The sequence below is a fragment of the Mirounga angustirostris genome, unplaced genomic scaffold (genome assembly GCF_029215605.1).
Source record: "Mirounga angustirostris isolate CCGP_5_RB_7025 unplaced genomic scaffold, mMirAng1.0.hap1 SCAF_6, whole genome shotgun sequence".
NCBI classification, from domain to species: Eukaryota; Metazoa; Chordata; class Mammalia; order Carnivora; family Phocidae; genus Mirounga; species Mirounga angustirostris.
In genome coordinates this window covers 9,111,304-9,133,837 of record NW_026991714.1, presented here as the reverse complement: position 1 = coordinate 9,133,837, position 22,534 = coordinate 9,111,304, and the positions used below count along the sequence as shown (strand labels likewise).

Genomic DNA, 22,534 nt, shown 5'->3' with positions numbered 1-22,534 from the left:
CACTACCTGGCTTTTAGCTGCTGCTGGCACAGAACCAGGACGGGACGGCTTAGTCCTTGCGAGGACTCCGTGATGCCCAGAATGGGCAAGGCACCTCAGGTGAGTGCCCTGCTGTGGTTGGAAGGATCCGAGGCAAAGGTTTAGTCACTGGGACTTGGCAGCTCCAGACAGGGGCAGAGTACTTTTCAGGCTGATGTTCAGGGTGGATCTCTCTCTACTTGCATATGAAATCAATGAGATAATGAATGTGAAAACATTTTGAAAAGTCACCAAACGTCTTGCATCCCCATGCTGCTGCTCTTCTTGTGCATTTCCCACTTCTGTGTCTGTGCCCCCATCCCCCAAAGCTTCTTTGATGCCTTTTCTCCTTCTGCTGTTCTCACTTCCCAACTAAGTGGACACTGAGCTTTGTTGACTCGATTTCTGAGATGTCTTTTACATGCATGCCCCTTGACTTCATTTCTGTGGTCCCTGCCCTGGCCCAAGCCCTGCATTTCTTACTTATACTAGAATGATAAAGTCTATCTGTTCTACTTCCCCTTTCTTCTTTTGAATTATCAGCCACACTGCTACCAGATGTCGTCATCTTAGACCATACTCCTGATTATTTTACTCCTCCAGTCCAAAGCGTTCAAAGGCTATCTGTTGTCTTCAGAGTGATAAACTCTGAGGTCCAGTATTCAGGCCTCCCGGCTGGCCCACGTCCCTGTGTTCACAGAGATCCTCTGGCTCACCTTGGCTTTTTGCCCTTTGTGCTTTCACTCAAGCCCGGCAGTCTGCCTGGAATGTCTTCACTTTCAGAAACCTCCTGACAAGTCTTTTCTCCATCCTTCAAGGTTCAAAAAGGGTGGTACATAAATTATGTACAGGATACGAAAGGTGGGAATTGTTATATTTTAGATGCATCAAAGAATCTTTTTTTAAAAAACCGATCTCATTAATGTATTCACGCAGCATAGATTCATTTTGTGCAGGGCACTATGCTGCAGGGCGGGGTGGAAAGGCTCACTGGGCATACACGTGGGCACAGGGATCCAGAGCTCTGAGGATGAAGCATACGCCTTCTTTTTTTACTTACTCAAATCACAACTGCAACTCCAGTGCTAGCACAAAAATATCTGTGGAGTGGCTGTGTCTCTTTTTGCTCCAGCTACTGGGAAGCTCAAAGGCAAATCTGACTCTCAGTCACAGTATTCATTAGCTTGTTCAAATAATCACACATAATAGGTGCCAAGGATGTAATCAGAGCTCCATTACATCAAACTGATGAGCAAGACATATACATAGTTTCTGCCCTGAAGAGGCATCTATTAATTCTTATATAGTTAGCACATCTTCATTTCTGTTTTCTCTATTCCTGATCTTGCAGTTTGTTGAATCTATCTTTAGGAGGTTTTTGTTTGTTTGTTTGTTTCAAGTTTTTATTTAAATTCCAGTTAGTTAACATGTAGTGTAACATTAGTTTTAGGACTAGAATTTAGTGATTTTATCCCTTACATACAACACCCAGTGCTCAAATATACCTTTAGTCTCATGTTAACTAAAATTACTTTCAGACGAGGAGAAGTACAGTCCATATATAAAAGTAAAAATGTTCCAACACTGATAATGAGGTCCCAGATTTGATCTCTGTTGTCATGAATTATGTATTTTTGCTCTTCTATCATGGGATCTCTCCTAAAGCCAGCTAGACATGTAAATATAACCAATAAAAAGTTTGATGTGATCACATCAATCTTGCAGGGCTTTATTTTTCTCTGTTCCACCTTGTAAACTCAGAGTGACCTTTCTCATTCTGTTGCGATGAAAATATTGGCCCCAAGTTATTATTTTGGGGGATGACTTGCTTTTCTGTTCCCAGTATGTAATTTTAATTTTAAAAATCTAATACAGTATTGATAATAGTTGTATGGCACCTCAGATCCTTTCTAGAAACTAGGCGGGGTATGTGATGTAAATAAATTAGCATTTGAGTAAACATGGCATATCCATCAGAAGAAATGAGAGCATGGAGGTTCAGGGGTTAGGGGTCTCCTCAGCATTCTCTCAGAGGCCATTCTGGTTTAATGGACTCGGTGGGTGGAGAGGCAGGTGGGGTCCCCTCCCTCCTGAAAATACCTGTAAGGAGCCAGGGCCTTGCTACTGGGTTGGTGGAGGTGGGCTCTGCACCTGCTTAGCACAGAGCTACCTCTTTGCTGGGCAGTGCCTGCCCGTGGGCACGTTTGGAGGTGCTGCACCCCAGCACTGAATGCCCCAGTCCTGCAGAAGGCTTTAGTCGGGCCTCCAACTGTCCCCCCAGGCCCTGTGTTCAGGGATTTCTGCCCGATCCACCGACACATTCACCACGTGGCGACTGAGGTGTGGCAGGCACGTGAATCAGTGAACTGGGCCCAGGATTTTAACAGACCTCATGTCTTTAGAGATCTCTCTCTATTTGGGTGCCTGGGGGGTTCACTCCTTGTACCCTCCCCCTCCCCGCCCATTATTTCCAGGTTCTTGGTATTGAGTGTGAAGTATCACATGTAGATGTCAAAGATGGGGCTTGTTAGAGCCCACAAGTGAGAAGCTTGGGCAGGAAGCCTGCAATCTGGGGACTTGGTATGGAGCATGTGGGATTTTTCCAGAAGAAATCCCTTCTCAGGTTGGGGGCAGCCAGATTCTACCCGAACCTCACTGGGTGCCAAAGTCTGTCTTTGCTCTGTTTAATTTAAGGCACGTTCTCTGGACGCCGATGCCCACATGCGCGGTACTAGGGCCACACATATAAGTAAAATATGGTCCCAGAGGTGCTTATTGTCTCATGATGATGACGATGATGATGATGGTGATGACAGCAGCTGAAATTCACTGAACCCTTACTACGTGCCCTTCCTGTGTGAGGTATTTTGTATTATTTCATTTAGCACACACAAATTCACCCCAAATTATTCCCTCGAGTTATCAAAAGGGGAAACTGAGGCTTGGAGAGATTAAGGAACTTGCCCAAGGCCATCATAAGGGGCAGAGTCAGTGATCAGTCCCAGGTCTCTGTGACCTCTAACTGCCCTCCAGTGCCACCCTCCCAGTCAGAGGGCACAGCCTCTCCAGGGCACAGAGACACCTCTGGCTCACCTTGGCCAAGGTTGAGGTGAGACACCTCAACTACCCAGCGACAAGTGTCATGGCTACACACAGGGACTCTGTCTGAATGCTGGTATCACTCGTATGTGCTCCTGAGAACATGGCAAAGCCCGGATGATTTCCCATCAGACGCTCTATCTGCTTGATCCCCAGGAGGCTAGATGGGGCCGTAAAGGATATTCAAGCATTAAGTGAACCAGATGGATTATTAGAGGTTTCACAGCCATCTCTTCATTAACTCTTGAAGACTATTTTATTCTTTTCCTTGTACAGATAAGTACGCTGGAGCCTGGAGGAGTTGGCTGATTTAAGTTTGAACAGTTCATAAATGTCACAGCTGGGATTTGAACTCAGGCCTCCGTGTTTCCAAAGCCAGGCATGTTCTTTCTAGTACACCCGGTTATGCCATGGAATCGACTAAAACTTAAGGACACTCTCTGTTAACAGTACTCGCTGAGGCTCTGGAGGGAAAGCATTGTGCTGGGTGCAGGAGAGACAGAGGAGTCTGCCATGGAGCCCTCTCCGAAGGAGCATACAATCCAACGGCGAGGTGGAGCGGGCCATGCAGATGATTCTAGACAAGATCCAAAGAATGCGGTGCTGTAAATGGTGCTTTTGTTAGCTGACTGTTCCCCGCCCCCCCAGTCCGGCAGCTGGTTTGGGATGCCCCCTTTCACCCCCAGAAAGTGCCGAAGCACCTGGTGCTCCAGCTCCTTTGAGAGATCTGAATGTGAGCGCAGGACCAGGGGATTCCTGGGGGAAGATTTCCGAGGTCAAGAGGGTTTGCAGCTCCAGCGCCCCCCCACCACACTGGTCTCTGGCCGCCCCACCAGAGTACGGCCTTCTCTGTGTCTAGGCAGTAAAGTGTCTGCTTTTTTTCCTCTCGCTGGAAACACACTTTGACATTTTTTAACAAATAACACAATTTTCCCTTTGTGTTTCCCTTAATAAAACACAGAAATGAGAGCAAGAAAAGGAAAGTAAAAAAACATGTTCCTGTCATCTCCACTCTGTAGCAGGATGTCCCCCCTCCCTCGCTGTCTCCCTCCCACCACGCGAGGGCCTCTGCCTACCCCATCCTCACTCCTCACCCCAAATCTCAGCCACAAGCGTTCGTGAGTCTGGTGGTGGTACTTTGGTGTCTCTGCCGTAGAAAGGGGGCTCCACGGCCAGTCTGCTGGTCTTCCCGAATCTTCCACAGATGGCTACTTGGGGACAGGTGATGGCGGAGAGCCCAAAGAGGACCAGGGCCCCCTCCCAGGTGAAGAGGTACCGGCCGGTTACGAGGTCCCTGCGCACCCTCTTGAGGCTCCTTATTCATCGTTGCTCCTTATTTGTTATCCTGGCCTGTCTTCCTCCGATGGCAGCTTCCAGACCAGCCTGGCATGGGCCCTTCCACCTCCTCCTCAAAGCAAAGTACTAGGCTTCAGACATCGTCTCTGGATCTCTTGGAATCTGCTTGAAGTTGCAGGATTCCTGATGTTTGGAAGAGCTGCCTATCTCTTAACAGGGATAAATGTTAAGTTTCCACACTTGGGGCCAAACACCAATTATACAATTGCAATTGGTGGGGGGGATGTGGCCTACCAGCAGCCCCTGTGGAAAAGGACAGAGGGAGGTTTTGTTACTCACACACACAGGGTGAGTCCGCGGCAGCCACGGAAAATGCCAACCCCCAAATCAGGCCATGTTAATGGGTGTTTTATGGCCAGAGAGAGGAGACGAGGTCCCGAACGCACGATCACTGGAAAGCAGGTCTGGGTGGCATAATTTAGGAGGGATAGAGAAAAAACCGGAGCAGGTTCAGAAACAAACGGAACAGAACAGAGAGGGCAGCTCTGCCCACATCTGGCAGATCTTGGAAGTAGGATTTGACATTTCCGATGGCCAACCCTGAGCAATCAATGGACCAGATGTGGCTGCGCTAGGGAAATGAATTTTGACCCAATATAAACTTAACACTTGGACCAGATGAGCTTTAAGGTCACCTCCCTCTCTAAAAGTCAGTCATATGGGGTGTCTCTTCTAAAGCCTGTTTACCTCACTTCCACAAACTCTCAGAAAACAGTATTTCTGATAAAAGGGAGAATATGGCTTCTGGACATGAGGCTTTGTGGCCTCTTCAGTCATTAAAAAGGTGAAATCATAGCATTTGAGTCTAAAATGAAAAACCACGCGGTATGATCAGGAGAATCTTTCATAGATGGCAAGATGTCTGTCTACCTACCCACGATGTCACCGGGGTGGCTCAGGCCAAAGTGAGATGATATTGAGGGAGGAGTGGGGTTCACGATCTCCAATTCATTGAGAGGGAAAATAAAGCATAAAAGAGAAAACCCTGAATATACAAGGTGTATCTTTAATGGTTTGGACACATCCCTTAGCCATATCAGCGTCTACCCCTGGACCAATTCTGCAAAGTACAACAAGGAGCTGTTGGTTCTACTGCCAACTCTACACTGTTGTTTCACAGATTTCAGACCGGGAAGGCCTTCCAGACCATCACAGACAGGAAGGACAACTGCACAGAAAGGTGAACTTGGCCCGCCGGACTCAGTGGCAGAGCTGGCCATGAAAGTGAGGTCCTTGGATTCCTGAAACCATGAGCTTTCACCTTTCCTAGAGTGCCCCCCCCCCCACCCTAGTGAGCACAGCGCTCACCCATCAGTTAAGTAAGTGGCATTTGTTAATCACATATATGTGCCTGGCTCCGCACGAAGGACCCCAGGGCTTATAATGGGATTATGAGACAGTCCCCATGGTGAAGGTGCCCAAGAGCCAGCTGGGGGAAAGACAGTCCTACCCAACACTTGTGAGTGATCTATACTCATCAGGCTGCTTTCCAGATGCAAAGGCCATTTCAGGGATTTGGGTCCCAGATCAGATGTTCTCATCTATCCCTATCCACTTTCAAGCTATTTATTCTCTAAATTCTTACCACTAGTTAAACATAGCTCATAAATTCAAGACCTTTAGTGAAACCAAAACTCTGTTGGGCATTTAAAAATATTCCTTATGCTTGTGTTTGCCCGACTCCATTTTCTTTTTCTTGCCTGACTTCTCCTTTATATGTTATCCTAAGAATACTTCTGTAATTCATATTTTTTCCCCCACACGCTACTGGGGTGGCAAGAAAGGACAAAGGACAGGTGTCCGGGGACATGCCACTAGCCATCTGGGCAACATCAGAGAAATCGCCCAGCCCTGCTAAGCCCCAAAATTCATCTAAGACAATGGATAAAACTATTTGTTCTGCCTACCTCACAGGTTTGTTGTAAAGATCAAGCAAAATCATGTGTGTGAAAGTACCTTGGAAAGTGTAACACAGCATTCAAATGTAAAGTATTAAAGTCTTTGCCCTTTTCCCTTGTTCCCTCAAAGTCATGTTCTGGGTTTGGCTTGTGGTGGCTGGCAGACAGCACTTACCAGGGTGAGCGGGGTCAAGGCCCCCCCAAGCCCATTGGAGTAGGAGCGCCCAGCACTTTTTCTTTACAAAGAAGGAAGTGGTCCTGTCCTTGGAGAAGGGAGTAGAAGGGCTGGCCCTGTGGCATCTCGCCTGCTCAGGTTCACTCTGCCAAAGCGCCTGGCAATTCCAATTCAGTTCCCTTCAGGGCAGGAATTGAGGGGCCCCCAGAGAATGGGGTTGAACCGACTCTCCCCGTGGTATTCACTCTGCTCCCGTTTTCCTCACCTGTAATATGGGGATAATAATTGTCTCCACCTCATAGGGTTGCTGTAAAGATTAAATGAGTTAACTGTGTAACCAAGCCTGGCACATAATAAAATGTTCGATAAATGTGAGCCCGCATTATGATTTATTTATTGAGTATCCACTTGGGGCCCGGCACCGTGCTAACCTCCTGGAGTACACAGATGATTAAGACCCTGTTCCTGCTCCTGGAGGGCTAAAGGTCTCCCACTGTAAGCTAAGGTCAGGAGGTGTAGGGAGTTGACATTTCCCCCCAGTACTTTGCTCCCCTCAGTATGCCCCCTTAGCTGACTCAGTGTCATTGAGGGCTCGGTGTCTGGGGGTCAGATCCCACCTAGTCTCTGCCAGGAGCCCCATTCGAGCTTTGGCCATGGCTCCTCCGGCCTCTGCACGGGTTTCGATCTGAACTGGTCAACCGGTTTCGAGCCCGGCGGAAGTGGGGAGCTTTGCGGGAGCCCCGGCTGGCCGAGAAGGGGATTGAGGAGCTCAGAGCTGTGGGCCTCCCCACCCCCCCCGCAAGCAACCACACGCCGCCAACAGCTTCCCGGCGCTTCCGACGGCGCGGGGAGGGCCGCGGTGCTGCTGTCGCCTGCGGCGGCGGCGAGCGGCCGGGGACGCGGCGTGCGAGCGCCGGGGCCGGGGGCGCGGGGGGCCCGGGCGGCGACCCCGCCGGCGCGCCCCGAGGGAGCCCTTGCACGTGGAGGGGAGGAAACTTTGCGTGCCTGCGAGGCGGCCGCGGCGAGCTGGGCCGCGCAGCCGGGCCGGGAAAGGGAGCTCGGCGGCCGCTCCAGGGGCGCGTTCCCAGCCCGCCTCCCCGCGCACCCCACCCCTTCCCTCCGCCGCGCGCCGCGCCGCGGCCCCTGTCAGCAGCGGCCGGATCCGCCCCGGCGCAGCAGGGCCCGACTCGCACCCACGACCCCGGGCCTCGGCGCTCCCTCCCGGCCTCGGAGAAGCCCCGGCCCTCCCCGCCCCCTCCCCGCCCGCCCCGAGGAAGCGACGCGGCCGGCCAGGACGCCCCGAGAAGGCCGGCCGCCCGCGGCCACGTCCCGGCCCGGCCCGGGCGCGCCGAGGAGCGGAGCCAGGGGCCGGCGCTCGCTCGGGCTCCCTCCCGGCCGCGCCGGCTGCAGCCTCGAGGGCCTACGCCTCTCCCGGCCGCAGCTCCCCGCGGCGCGCGGCCCCTTCCTCCCGCCCCTGCCGCGGGGAGCGAGCTCGCCCACCAGGTAAGGAGGGCTGCGCGTTCCTGGGCTCCGGCTCGGGCGGGCGTGTTTCGGAAAGTTGATTTGAAATGCATCCAAGAGTGAGCAGGGCCAGCCGCGGCTCCTCCCCGAGGCGACTTCTTCGCTCGTGCAGACGTTCGCGGCACCAGCCGACCGGTGGGAGGACCGCCCCGCGCGCCCCCAGCAGCTCTCAGCGCCCGGGGTCCGCGAGCAGGCGGGCGCGCTCCGGCTCGCTCTCTCGGCCCCGCCTGGGCCGGGGCAGGTGAGGGACGCCCCGGGCCGGTCGGGGCGCGGGCCGGAGACCTCGCAGGCCCTCGTGCCTGCGCCCGGCCCCGCGAGGGGAACACCCACTCCTTTTATCCCGGTCTCCCCCCGTCGCTGGGTTCCCGCAGAGCTGTCCCTAGGGCCCGCGTTAGTATAGGTTAGGGCGGAGTCGGACTCGGGATGGGAAACCTGGGCCTGGGGACCGGGTGAGGGTGTGTGTGTGGGGAGGGGGGTGGGGGCAAGCGAAGGAGAAGCGCAGTTGAGGGGCGGAGGTCTGAGTACAAAACGCGTTGACTTCAAGTGAAATCAGATCAGTCAGAGCAGTTCGCGGTGACTCGTCTCTCTCCTCCCACCCCACCTTTCTCTTGGCTGGACTCTACCCTCCCGGCTCATTCTGGTGACCCTGGACACTCCCTCCGTCCTTTCCCAGGAGCGTGGTGGCTGCGGGCTCCCGGTCCCAGAGGGCACGGACCCCAGAAGCATCGTTTCCTCCCCTCTACAGGTCCTCCCGGCCCGGCCCGAACATGCTGGACGGCCTGAAGATGGAGGAGAACTTCCAAAGCGCCATCGAGACTTCGGCGTCCTTTTCCTCGCTGCTGGGTGAGTGTTCAGGCCGTGCGCCCCGGGCGCACCCTCTTTCCAGCAGACAGACCCCAGCTCTGCAGCCCAGCCCGCCGGGACCTGTTCGGCAATAAGGGAGACGGCGCCCCGCGTCGGGCACTCAGTGGAGCCCACGCTCCGTCTGTCCGTCAGTCCCTGTGGGTCCTTCCTACCCCGAACCGACAAGCCGCCCCAGGCCTCACTCGCCGGGCACCGAATTCCCCAAAGCCGCGAGGGGCGGGCGAGATTGCTCGCGGGCGTCTGAGTGGCAAGTGATTAAAAATACTCCGGGCTGGATTTTTAATCACGGAGCTGATCGACATCTCATAAATGCCGCCCGCTTCTCGGGGGCCTAGGGGCGAGCATAGGGAACCCGAAGCTTGAAGGCGCCCAAGTTCGAGGCGGCTTCTGGTCCCCACCAACTCCAGCCCCAATCTCAGTCTCGGGCACGGCCGAAGGGCTTTTCCGGGCCGGTGGGCAGCGCAGCGCGGGGATTAGCCCGCACCGCAGGGCCCTCGCTTCGGTTTTAATTAACTGGAGCCGGACCTCGAGGCCGGCGGGTTTCCCCGCTGCCTCCCCAATCCATTTGCAGCGACCGCTAGGAGCCGCGAGCCAAGGGCCTCGGAAGGGTGTCCACACGCGCGGGTCTCGCTGATATGAGGCCAAGGATTCTCAACCCCACCTCCCACCCCGACCTTGGTGGTTTTCAGGTGTGGGCAGCGGGTGTTTGGGTATTTTAGCGGGAGGGATTTTCGTTTTGTCATTTAAACCTCTTGCCTCTTTCCGTCCTTCGGAACCGCTAGAGCGGGGTGAAGGCGATGAGACAGTTTGGCTGGAGAAACCACATCCGGAGAGGAATTCCCTCCTACTCCCCAGATGAAACGAAATCACGCGCACTGCGTTCCCCTCTTTCAACCGCGATTTGGGAAACTTCTCGACTCCGTGCAGCGTCGGAAGAGCGCGGGGTGGGGGGGGGGGCAGAGCTGGCATTGCCCTGGCACGGAGCGCGCGCGACCTTGTGCCTACCGCGGGCGTCGGGGCGCGCAGTGTGCGCTCCGCGGGCTCCCGGCGGCTCCCAACGCCCGGGGCCTGGCCCTGAACGCCGACACAGGGCAGAAGGAATAGAGAATTTTACAACTGAGGACTATCTCGCTACTTTTCTTAGCCCTCCCTGCGTGCCCCAGGGCGACTGGCCCCACTCAGGAGCTGGTGGCAGGATCCCCCAAGGGAAAAAGTGACAGGAGTGTAGCAAGGAAACGGGAAGGGTCAGGCCCTTTGGGACACCACGCGCAAGAGTATTGTTATCAGGGGACAAGGCCTTCTTTAAATAGCTGTGAAATGTGCCGACAAAGGCGGCCAAGCGTTCCCACATCCTAGAAAAGGGCATCCCCCCAGCAAAATAAAGGAACAAAACAGACAAAAATCCAAGGGGGTAGGGTGGAGGGCATTCCCCATTTGCGTGGAGTGGGTTTGGGGTGGGTGTCATTCGCACACGCGGTAGCTGAGCGTGGGGATTCCCGGAATGCCCGCGGCATCTCGGCGCCCTGCTTCTTTCCTTTTTTCCCCCTTCTATTTTGATGCTTTTAAATTATGCATATGTCTACATACATATATACACTTGAAAGTATACGTGTAAACCCACCTGCAGCTTGTACTCCAGCCAAGGTGCAGCACTTTGGGGTTCGTTACTTTCAACAATACTGAGTTTGCCTGGAGCGAGATGGTATTTTTCTGTACGTCTGAGACTTTTTAGGAAGGAAATAAAAATTTTAAAGTTTTCCCTCAAAAAATACAACAGAATTGCGTTTTAGCAAAAGAAAAAACCAATCCCCCCCCAATTTTTTTTAAAATATTTTATTTATTTATTTGACAGAAAGACAGCGAGAGGGAACACAAGCAGGGGGACTGGGAGAGGGAGAAGCAGGCTTTCTGCTGAGCAGAGAGCCCAATGTGGGGCTCGATCCCAGGACCCTGGAATCATGACCTGAGCCGAAGGCAGATGCTTAACGACTGAGCCACCCAGGCGCCCCCCCAAATTCTTTTTATAGACTCGCAGTTTTCATAATAGTCAAAAGAGACAAGTATAGTGAGTGACTTAATGCTTAGGTGATAAACCTGGGAGCGCAAATTTATCTGTAGCCTAATTTTACTGGTTGTGCGCACATTTGCGTGAATACCTGGGTAGGTTTGATAATTAAGGTCCCTTATTATTGATTTCTGCCCCCTCCCCGGTAGAATGTGAACCTTCCCATAGAGTTGCTGTTTGTTAGAAACAACACCCGGTTTGATTTTTCTCTGTTCTCTAAAACGCGGTTTGGTTGATTAACGGGGGGCTTCCCAGGGTGGGGGCCGCGGGAGAAATCCGCGGGCATGGCGTGAACGGAGCGGGTCCCGGCCGGCTTTGGCCGGGATGCTGGGCCGGCGCGGTTGACCAGAGAACGTCTATTGCTGCTGTAGGCAGAGCGGTGAGCCCCAAGTCTGTCTGCGAGGGCTGTCAACGGGTCATCTCGGACAGGTTTCTGCTGAGGCTCAACGACAGCTTCTGGCATGAGCAGTGCGTGCAGTGCGCCTCCTGCAAAGAGCCCCTGGAGACCACCTGCTTCTACCGGGACAAGAAGCTCTACTGCAAGTATGACTACGAGAAGTAAGTGATCGCGTCGCCGGAGCGCGTCCCCCACGCGGGCACCAGCAAGCGCTGGAGACTCGGTCCTCCTTTACCCCCATCGGCTTCCGAAAGGCGCGAGAGGCACCCGCGCACCCAGAGACGCGGAGGGCCGGTTCACCCCCAGCTTGTCGCGGGTTGCCCTCCCCCGGGCCGCGGAGACGTGCGCGGTGCGCCCTGCCACGGCCCGGCCCGCAGGGGCGCGAGCGACGGCTCCGTCCACGGTGTGCTCGCCTGGTGTGCAGTCTTCCCAGGCTCCTACTCCGACCTGGCCCTTCCCAGGGGGACACACCTCTGTGGGGGCTCCGACCCCATCCGTCTCGTTCCCGGCTCTCCCCTTCCCTGGGGTGCCCCGCGGGCTGCCAGTGGCCCACGTCTGCTCGCGGGGTTCCCACTCCGTCTGAGCCACGTGTCTGCGCCGCCCGGGCGCTTAGGGCGAGCAGCGAGGTTTCTGCTCCCACGGCTTCCATCCTCTGTGCGCGGTTCCCGCTCGGCTTTGTCCCCCCGCGTCGCGACAGACTGGGCTCAGAAATGGCGCGGCGGCCCCTCCGAGCTCCGCGCACATCCTGTTTGCCTTTTCTCTCACTGCCCCCGACCCCCGCCCCGTTTCTCAAAAACCCTGGGGTGCAGGGGCCGTTAGGCCAGAAGCGGGGCCTGATCTGAGGCTCCCTCCTCCACCGCACAGCTTCCCCCCTACCCCGAATTCCCGCGTGGGTGTGCCCTGCAGCCTTGCACCGGATTTAGCTCTCTCCTGCCGACGTGACCGTTCTGGTGTGTTTGGAGGAGAATTAGGCGGCAGGTATTTAAGAAAGTAGATTATTTGGAATCTAGATTTCTGTAATGCCTAAAGCCTGGATGCGGCCTGGATGGGAGTTAGAAGGATTTCCTGGTTCTCGCCAGGCAGGCCCGGAGTTGCTTAGTGGGTCCATGGAGAGAGAACTGCTTTTCCTTGTCAAAAGGGCTAGTCAATGGGGACACGGACTTCGCAAAGCTGTGCGCGGTACTGAAGGAAAGAAAAGCGGCGGCAACGCAGGCCTCTCTTTTTTGCACACTAGATTGGTGTGTGTGGCCGAGGGGATGCGCGTGCGCGCGCAGAATTCCGCATTTGTTGCTGGTGAATAAAAGAGACAGCAGTCGGTGAGGATAATCAAGGGATGGGCAGTGTGCAGGAAAAGCAGTTCCTATCACGTTATTAAAAACACAGCAAAGGGGGGTGTGCAGAAGTCTCCATATAACAAAAAAGAAAAAAAAAACACTGAGAAAGAACAGAAATCTCTTCCTTTCAGGGTTGCCTGGGCTGTGAGGTTTCCTGAAAACAGGCAAAGCGGTTACACCTAGTGACCACACACGCACGCGCTATTTTTGCTGCGGGACAGTGCTCCTTTGCCATTCTCTTCTTGAATTTTACTAACCCTAACCCTCCTGTGGAAGGGGTACTGGGCATTTTGAAAAGATAACTTTACATCTTTAGCACTAAAAAGAATACACGTTCTGCTTTGGACCAGTTGGACAATACAGAAATGAATAAAGAAATGAAAACACATGACCACTTTGCAAAGTGGTAATTATGGTTAACATTTTTTAAAGAAGACATGCCCGTATCTGTTCTTGGTTGTCTGTTTGTTGCCACAGTGTCTGAGTGAAAAGTGCAATTTTTAGGGAATTAAGCAGATTTTGCCCACAGAACTTCAAGTATCACCTTTGGATAAAGCTTCTGGTTGATTGCTCACTTCCCCCCCCCTCCCCCATCTTGCTTTTCATCTGAAGGTTTTGGGATTGTGTCGACCCAATCTTTATCTTTCTGCTTATAGATTACCGAAATGTCCACATCCTTCAGGCACAACACTAGCGAATTCGAAAGTATTGGAGCTTAGGAAAGGATTTGGGTTGTGAATTTCTATTCTGTTTGTTGGAAAAAAAAAAAAATCACGAATCAAAGAAGGCTCAAGGGTCAACACAGCTGTCTGGCCAGTCAGATCTTCTTTAAGGAAGTCAGGCTGTGTCAAGAGGGGAAGAAACAGTTGTTGTAAAGTACTTAACACAACAGTGTCCCCTCCATTCCAGCCCCCCAGGTTTGGCGTGGTTTGGGCTTATTAGGAGCCCACTAAGGTCAGTTCTCCTCTCTCACAGCTATTTCTGCAAAGGGAAAATTGCAGGGATTGACTTGCAAGCTGTTGGCTGGAACCAGGAAGATTTTGTAGAGGAACGTAAGCTGCATTGTTCAGAGAGGTGTTGACGTTACAATGAGGGGGTTTGATTTTAATTTTAACATCTATTTCGGAAACACATGTCCAAAACGGAGTTGCTTGCCCTCGTTTAGCTCATGGCACCCTATCAGCACGGGTCTGTGCCCAACCCCTCAATATTTTTTTTTTTTAAAAGATGAGTTTTATTCTTAGTTTCTCCTCTGTTCCCTGTCCCAATCCCATTCCCTTTTCCCAACAAAATGGGGTTTTAATATATCTGATCATCTTCATGGCATCAGCATGCATGGTGGTTGCTGTGGTTGTTTGTTTCAAAACTAGGCTGCGGACAAATTCCTTTATTCAGCCACCTGTTATCATCAAGCTTCTCTGTGCAAGGCAGGGGGCTGTGTGCTGAGAGGCTATGAGACAGGGCTGCCTTCAGGGGGCTTTCAGCCTAGCCCATTTGCCTTCTGTATTCTCCCAACTATCAAGGATTTCTTAGAAGCCTCCTCTAAGTGCAGGAATACGTATTGCCTAGGAGCCCTCTGGAATGACCAGATCTTTGTCGTCCAGAGGGACGTTTTCAGTTGCAGATATCATGAGACAGTCACAGAGAGCACTTTTTTCCTCTTGAATGAATTGATTATTTAAAAATAGTTTTGCCCTTTTGTGTGGATCTTTTTAAAATCTGAGGCCCAGACAAGGCAAACGGAGGGAGAGGAAAAAGAGCTGGAGGTGAGATGGTGGGGCTGCGTGGGGGTAAATGAGGAAGCACATCATGAAGATGCAGGTCAGGCATGCCCTGCTCGCCAGATTTGCCGAGTTGAAATGCTGTTCCTACACGTTAAAATGAAAGAACGTAGAGCTAGTGTGCAGTCTTCGGTGAAGGGCAGAAACATAATATTAACAGAGCAAGTTTATTGTATTTGTTTTAGCCATTTATAAGTGCTTTCCTGGCTGTGGGCAGTTTTACATTTGAATTACTAGCTGCCTATTCGTGGTGTCAGGTGGTCAGCTAAACAGTGCAAATTCTGCTCTATCAGCTAGTGGTTACACCTTCTTGGTGTCAAACACCAAACTTGTCTAATTAAAAAAAATGGAATGGACAGTGGCATCTGAGGCACAGCCATTCATTTCAGACTTCAGGATGTTTTGTTAAATATTTGTCTCTTACACTATGACACCCTTAGGAGTCATTTATCTTCTGATCATCCAAAACAAATAAGCATTTAAGGCTGGAGTGCAGAACACTGATTTATGAATGTCCTCAGAAATTAAGAACTGGAGGTGATCTTTTTTGAGCATGACAGGTCATCAAAGAAAAATAACTAGTTAGGTGGGATGAGACGTTTACAGAATTACTGAAGTTGTACCAGGTGATTTAAAACAGGAGCGTGCTATAGGTAGGGACGTTTAAAAACTGGATTCCACTCTTTTCAGTGTGCCTGAAAGTTAGCAGATAACCAAAATATTTTCCAGCCTAGGGGACTTCTATTTATATAACTGTTGTTCCCTATTTAACTGAGTCCTCTGTGATCTGGGTAGTTTGGAGTTTTCCCTGAATTTGTTCCAAACAAATACTGTAGTTGGACTTCAGCTGGAGACAGAAGAGGCTGCTGAATAACGGGAATGTGGTAATACAATAGATAATTAAGCCTTCTGGAAGGGATCCCACATTTAAATCAAGTTTATATTGTTTCTTTCATGTGCCTGGCAGCTTGGTGCGTCAGCCGGGGCCCTCTCCCCTCACATGTGAAGTTTATCATTATCCCTTAGATTGTTCTGGACACCCTAGGAGCAGAGTGGGATGGTGCTGCTATTATCAGGCTGTTCTCATAACATCACGACTCCCCACATGTCAGCAAATCCCAGGCCTTGGGAGACCTTTCCTCAGAGGGCCGGTCCATGTTTTCTCCCCTTTCTTTTGGAGCAGACCAATTTTCTGAAGACAGGGACTAAAATGGGGGCCGAGCGGATATCACATTTAGAGCTTTCTCTGTCTTGCCTTCGCCCTGCTGATTGGCAGCCCCTCGGAGAAAATGACCGGGGTAATGATCTCTATTAGGACCAGTAATGAACTAATTCTGCATTTTATCAAGGTGGTGTAGGATGTGTGTGTGTGTGTGTGTGTGTGTGTGTATAGGGAGAAGAATTAGTTAATTAGTTTGGTTTTATTACTGTGACATTACTTGCAGATTAAAATTGGGCATGCAGTTACTCCTAGAAGGGAGCCCACAGATGAAATTACAGAGGCAATTGTAGATTTTTGCTGTACTTGATCTTTTGTTGGCCCCACTCCTGGCATAATAAAATGTAAGGAATACAAAAATCAAACACAGCTAGGTAATAAATTGATGTCTGCATTAAATTGCAGGGGGTTTAGCTCGGGATAAGCGCCGTCCACGGCTGTGGCTGTGTGTTGGTGTGGGCCGAGTAATCTCTTCTTTTATTTGCAGGGTGATTGGAAACAGCCCTTGCTCAGAGGTGTTTTCTCTTTTTATATGGATTGGTCCCTGGGTAGGACTTCCTTGGAATCTAAGACTTAAAATTTTGAAATAAAATTAGCACAAGTAGATATTAATAGTATTCTGGGAATTGTATACGAACATTGCTTTTCAGTGGAGGGCTGTGGGATTCTTTTGATCCTTACATAAATGAAGCACATTATAAAAAGCTATTTATCCAGTCCAGTTGTACATACTCTAGAGTCCTGGGACTTCTGTCATCCACCCAGCTAAGGAGCTGTTTTTGCTTTTAGATTTCAGTGACAGGAGCTGTTCTGAAAGTTCACTGTTTGTCTTGCCTTTCAGTTTCATTTTTCTCATTTATAAGTTTTGCATTCACCAAAATACTGTTATTGATTTTAGAGAGGGCTCGTCATCGTTGCTTTCTAATTCCGGAAGAAATTTTTTTGGAGGTCATGAACAGGTACTCTTTCTCTAATGAGAACAATTCCATTTCTTAAATTATCAGCTAATTATTTTTTGCGGACAGAGAAATTGTTTGGGTCACGGCATTTTGAAGTGTAACAAGAGGCGAGGATTTAAAATATTCCTTATATTATCAGAAATTTAGTAAAGCCTCTTAGAGTCAACGCCCATACCACAGGTCATTGTTGAATCCCGTCACGTTCAAAATGACCCATATTGAATCCCGATGACTTGAGTGTTAAGTACAGTTGTGCAACATTAGGGAATGAACGATGTGGGGGGAATGTGCAATCACATGGAAAGATTTAAAAATAATTTCTACCATAACTGTGAACGCTTAGCCCTATTTGAGTGTTTTTCAATTTTTTTTTTTTAATATCTTTCTAATGTGGATTTTTTAGTGTCCTTTCACATCTTCAGAGGGGAGCTCTTAGCAAGCCACTTGCAGGCTGAGATCAGGAGGATTGCCCCCCCCCCCCCCCCCAGGGTGGCGTGCCTCTCCCAGCCTCTGCAGCGAGCAGCAGGGTCCCTATCCCAGGAGGGCCCTGTTCTCTTACCAGCAGGCCTAAGGCTGCCCCCTAGGAACACCTGTTTTTTTCTGAAAGTCTCTTAGTGACATGCAGAACAGTGTTGCCAGTGGCCTTTGCAGCTTTGGTGTGGGAAAGTTGGTGATTTTAGGAGCAAAATGAAGAAAGGGTTCTGAAGGAAATGATATCAGGGGACAAGAGACCAGAGACCCTTCTTTCCTGTGTGCCCTGTTCTACTGGAACCTACAGGAAAACCGGCTTGGGATTTACATTGTCTCCGTAGTCTTTTTGACTAGCACGCCGTGGGACATTTTAGTCAATTTATCACAATTAGAATTAGTTATGTTATCGCTGACCAGTGTCGGCTGCCACTTTGTGTCTCTTTGTCATATATTAAATGAAACTCGGCCAACCGCCTTGCTGAAATGAAGGGAACACCTTCCAAATGTCAGATTGTTATTTTAGTCAAGCACAATTATCTGTCTCTATATTTTTAACCAAGACGAAATTAATAAAATTGCTACGGGCCCTGGCATTAATTAGCGGGAGGATTAGAGCTGTATCGGCTAAAAAGGAGGTGTAAACACTGTCATCTTGCTACATGTTTGTTTTCACACTACTGAAAATAAATAAAATGAGACTTAGGATAGGGATTAAGTTTCTTTGGGCATTACACAGCAGATTCAATTGGAATGCGGCAGAAACACTGACGTATTAGCGAAGACATCAAGGAAGGAATAAAAACCATGGCCCTCCATCCGTTTCCCACCTTGTGTGTAGACTTGGTCCCATCACAGACAACCCCAGCTGAGTAATTAAAAAAAAAAAAAGATTTTTAAAACCTACCTCTGGGCTGTTCTTCTCAGTTGGCGAACCGAGGAGCTTGTCACCTGGCCGCCATGCTTGGATTAGCCAGAATCGAAGGAAACCGTTGCCGGATTCCCCATTAGTGCACCGTAATGTCACAACAACTGAAAATACAAAATGGACTGTGCTTTTCCCAGCCCTCTAGCTGAAGCTCCATGAAAGAGTTTGGTCTCTCCCAGCCTTTCTGGCTTCCAGTTTGGGGATACTGTTTTTGGATAACAGTAAAGATGTCTGGCTTTTCTGACTCCAGTGTCTCCCCATCCTATTAGAACGGTGTTTGATCATTATTATCCTATAACGGACCAGCCCTGATAGATGTCTGGCCACTATGGGCCGGCCTACCTTGCCTGACAGGCCCAATTAAACTCTGTGCATATAACAAATATCTTTAGCGTCCAGCATTGCTGGGAATGGACCACATGCTCTATCTGGTGCTCACATCTGGCCCCGTCCCATTCTGCCTCCCCCTCACTCCCCTATGCCCTGTGGAATTCTAGTAACTTGACTCTTGCCAGCATCAGATCTTACTTAAATACCATCTCATCAACTGCCTCATTTTTTCCCCCCAGGCCATCCGTATGGACCATGAGTCCTCTTTTGATTTGCTCACGTGGGGGAAACTAATTAGTCTTCTGGATGCAAAAGTCAGAGTCCTGTCCCATGGCCACCGAGTTATGGAGCAGGGCTCAGCTCAGTCGTTGGCAGGGGGCATACCCCTCAGGTATGCGTGATCCCATGACCCTGGCTCTTTGGGTGACCGGCTAGGGGCCCCTGCACATCTTCTGAGTGTGCCTGGTACTCTGTGGATGCCATCTTATGTGCTTCTGCTCTAGATGGATGTTTCTTGGCGGGGGGGTGGGGGGGGGGTCAGAGAAGCACCTGTGTCTGATGCTGTCACCAGTAAACCAGAAGGAGTTCTTTGGTGAGAAACCTGACTGGCATCCTGATAGGATGTAAACACACCACTCATTCTCAGCTTCTTGCTGCTTCTGTGGACATGGCACTTCTCCAGCCTGGGAAGAACCCTCCTTTATCTCTAGAGCACCAGGTTCTGCGGCTGCAGTGGGGGGGGATCTTTCCAGCAGCCTCCTCTCCTGTTCCATCTGGGCCCCTCAGCTACTCAGCCCCACGCCTTGACTCACAGTTCTGGTGCCCCCTCCCTATGGAGCCTCAGGAACCTTTAAAAGGATTTTTGAAAACAAAACAAAACAAAACAAAACACCCCCTCCTGAACTCCAGATTAGCCTCTTAAGCTCATTAAAGTTCCTTTAAATACCAAAATGTTGGGCTCCTGGGGATGATCCCCCCAAACCATATTTTCATTCTTAACATTGTTGTCATTCACTGTGCAGCAGATTAAGGGCAGCTCCCTCTGGGCCCAGAAATGGTCCCCTCTCTCTCCGCAGGAGGGCCCAAATATGTCTTTGTTTGAGTACTCCAATAGCCTGAACCTAACTAAGTAGGAGCTGATGCCACAGCTTGGCCTGGGGCCCCCAGCTCCATGCTGGAGAAGAGGTTGATGTCTTTGGGAGATAAGGTGGGGCCCCCAACGGGGAATGGGCAGTTGAGTGGAGTACAGTTTTCAGGAGCTTGGTGGCCACTGGGCCCTCTCCTAGTCCCTGGGGAGAACCGGGATGGATGAGTGCTCCAGGGGCTGGACTTAAAGGACTGTCCTTGCCCTAGAGAGTGAGGTTGGCTTGGGGAGCCCTCTTTCTGGGACCCAGCAGAAATGCCAGAGCCCAGTTTCTGTTCTTTCCCCAGGCGTTGGTGGATCATCCCAGTTCAGAGGTGGATTTTTCCGGCCATACCTGCCTTTGGCCCAGTGCCGCTCTCCCCGTCACTTCAGCCTCTTTTCCAAGGAGCCTCCTTAATACACCCACCCCCTCTCTGTCATTTCAGGCTTCCTTTCCTAAAGCTGGCTCTTGGGGAGAGCTTTCTGGTTTTGACAGTGGAACAAATCCTTTTTAACATAACCATCGAGAGCTTCCTCCCCTGCTGCTGGCTCCCCTCACCCCTTCTCCTCTTGCCCCTCCTACGTTGTAGCAGGGATTCCTTTGTGCATGTCTTCCGGCTACACAGACAATGATGGCCGCCCCCTTCACAGGGATCCAGGCACAGCTCCTCAGAGACGAAATCCAGTTGGCAGAGCTGCGAGGTATACTTTGGAAACCCAAAGTGGAAGAACATTCCAGAAGACCCTCCCTTGCATTTCTTTGGCAGGAGTGTTGCTTGGTCCCTGTGCCTCTCTTTCCCTTGGGGCTCTATGCACCTGGCATCCCTAGATTTATCCAGAGCACTAGTTATACCACCCCATTTTCAGGATCTCAGCTCAGTCTTGCCTTCTTGCTTATCTTGCGCTCTGAACCCATCTTGTGACCTTTTAAATTTCATATTATCTTGTGTACAGGCTAGCCCTTGGTCTTAGCTATCTGTCGAATTGGACAAGCTATTATGAAATAATTCACTTGGGATGTACATGAGAATGTGGTGTTCTTTCAAAGATACTTTTTAACTCGAAGGGCATTCAGTTGAAAAGGAATGACTACCTTATAGTAGGATTTGAGGTCCTAGAATGGGACCAGTATAGGAGGTAATTTTGGACAGAATGCAAATACCACTTTGTAGGTGTTTTTCTGTTTGTCTGTGTGTAAGGCTGGTTGTGATTATACACCTGCTCCTTTTCTTCTGGGTTCTGCTCTTGGTTGGGATCTTCCATTTCAAAAGTCCATGTCCATAGATGGAAGGGGTTGGACAGGTGGGTATGGTTGGTTTGGGCACTGCGTAGCTCCCACCATTACTGGAAAATAACTGGAAACACATGTCCTACTGTCAAGAAACGTCCAAACCACAAAGTCCTTATTTGTATAAGGGAATATGCTAACAACCTCGTAGCATTATTGTGAGACTTGAGTAAGAAAATGAACACGGAAAGCTTTTTGGTAAAATACAGAGAACTATACAGGGTTGGGTATTATTGTTGACTTTTTTTATACGAGTGAACGAATGTAGATTCTCAGGAGCTGTGCATGATAACTCTGCGTGGGGTAGTGGCTGAGAGCATAGACTGTGGACACAGGGGGTCTGGGATCACATCCTTGCTCTGTTGCTCGCTAGCCATTTCCATGGGCAAGGGTCTTACTTTGTCAGTGCTGGTTTCCTCTCTCTAAAATGGGGTAATGAGGGGCGCCTGGGTGGCTCAGTCATTAAGTGTCTGCCTCCGGCTCAGGTCATGATTCCAGAGTCCTGGGATCGAGCCCCTGCATCAGGCTCCCTGCACAGCGGGGAACCTGCTTCTCCCTCTGCTCCTGCTCCCCCTGCTTGTGCTCTCTTGCTCTCTCTGTCAAAAAAAATAAATAAAATCTTAAAAAATAATAAAATAAAATGGAGAGTAATGAAAGTACCAACCTCATAGGGTCATTTTGGGTTAATATTTATAAAGTATACAGGTCAATGCTTGGCTTGTAGGAATTACCATAAAAGGACGTGTTGAAAAAAATGTATCCTTTTCCATTTTCTTTCTTTTTTTTTTTTTTAAGATTTTATTTATTTATTTTTGAGAGAGAGAGAGAGAGAACAAGCAGAAGGGAGGGGCAGAGGGAGAATCAGGCTCCCTGCTGAACAGGGAGCCCGATGCGGGATCCGATCCCAGGACCTTGGGATCATGACCTGAGCCAAAGGCAGTTGCTTAAACGACTGAGCCACCCAGGTGCCCCACTTTCCCATTTTCAAAGAGCCTTTGCATGCATTATCTTTTTTGGACCTCACAACAGTTTTTAAAGTTAGATAAGGAGAGGTTTTTTTTTTCCTCCCTCTGCATTTTATAGCTAGGAAACTGAGGCTCAGAGAGGTTAAGAACTTGCCCAAGGTCACGCTGTTGGTAAAGAGGGAAGCTGGGATGCTGTCTCCAACCACGGACTCCTGGTCCAATGGCCTTTCCTCTAAATCACGCCATCTGCTGCTTGAATTCTGGTGTTCATACCTCAGTGAGATCACAATTCTCAGTTTGTCCTGTTGAACCAGCTCTTGGAAAACAAGTCCCCACCTGCTAGATACTTGAGCTTTTAGGCAGCCTTCTGACGGTCAGCTGTTTATATATTGCGTGATTTTAAAGGAAGTTCTTTGGATTTGGGGATTGCCTGTGTGTGTGTGTGTGTGTGTGTGTGTGTGAAAGTTGCTAGCAAACACCCATCACTCCTGTTTATCAAACTCTATACCCACAAAGCCATCCTGCCTCCATCCTTTCCTGTCCCATCCCATCTGCCCTGGGCTCCATTGTCCCTCTAGCTTAGCTGTTCTTCCCCACCGGAATAATGACAAAAAGGCAGACAAGCATCCATTTTTCTCTCTCTGCAGCTCCCAGAGTTTGCTATTGGTGCCTTGTTCTGGGGAGCCTGTCTGCACATTTGGCAGCAGAACTGTTAAATATCAGATCTGGAGCCTTCCAAACATAAC

General features: G+C 50.4%; 1 protein-coding gene across 3 annotated transcripts in view; it reads left to right on the top strand.

Moving 5' to 3' along the window:
- The first annotated feature begins 7,410 nt into the window (after positions 1–7,410).
- Positions 7,411–22,534, top strand: part of LMX1A (LIM homeobox transcription factor 1 alpha) — a 157,512-nt gene continuing 142,388 nt past the window's right edge. Inside the window, exons 1-3 of one of the 3 annotated variants that reach the window (XM_045876817.2) lie at positions 7,411–8,049; positions 8,813–8,910; positions 11,368–11,554. In XM_045876817.2, coding sequence (XP_045732773.1) covers positions 8,835–8,910; positions 11,368–11,554 — 263 coding nt within the window. In that variant the 5' untranslated portion in view covers positions 7,411–8,049; positions 8,813–8,834. Of the gene's footprint in view, positions 8,050–8,128; positions 8,309–8,740; positions 8,911–11,367; positions 11,555–22,534 lie in introns of those variants that run through there. The other 2 variants (XM_064593834.1, XM_064593833.1) reach the window with 2 other exon arrangements.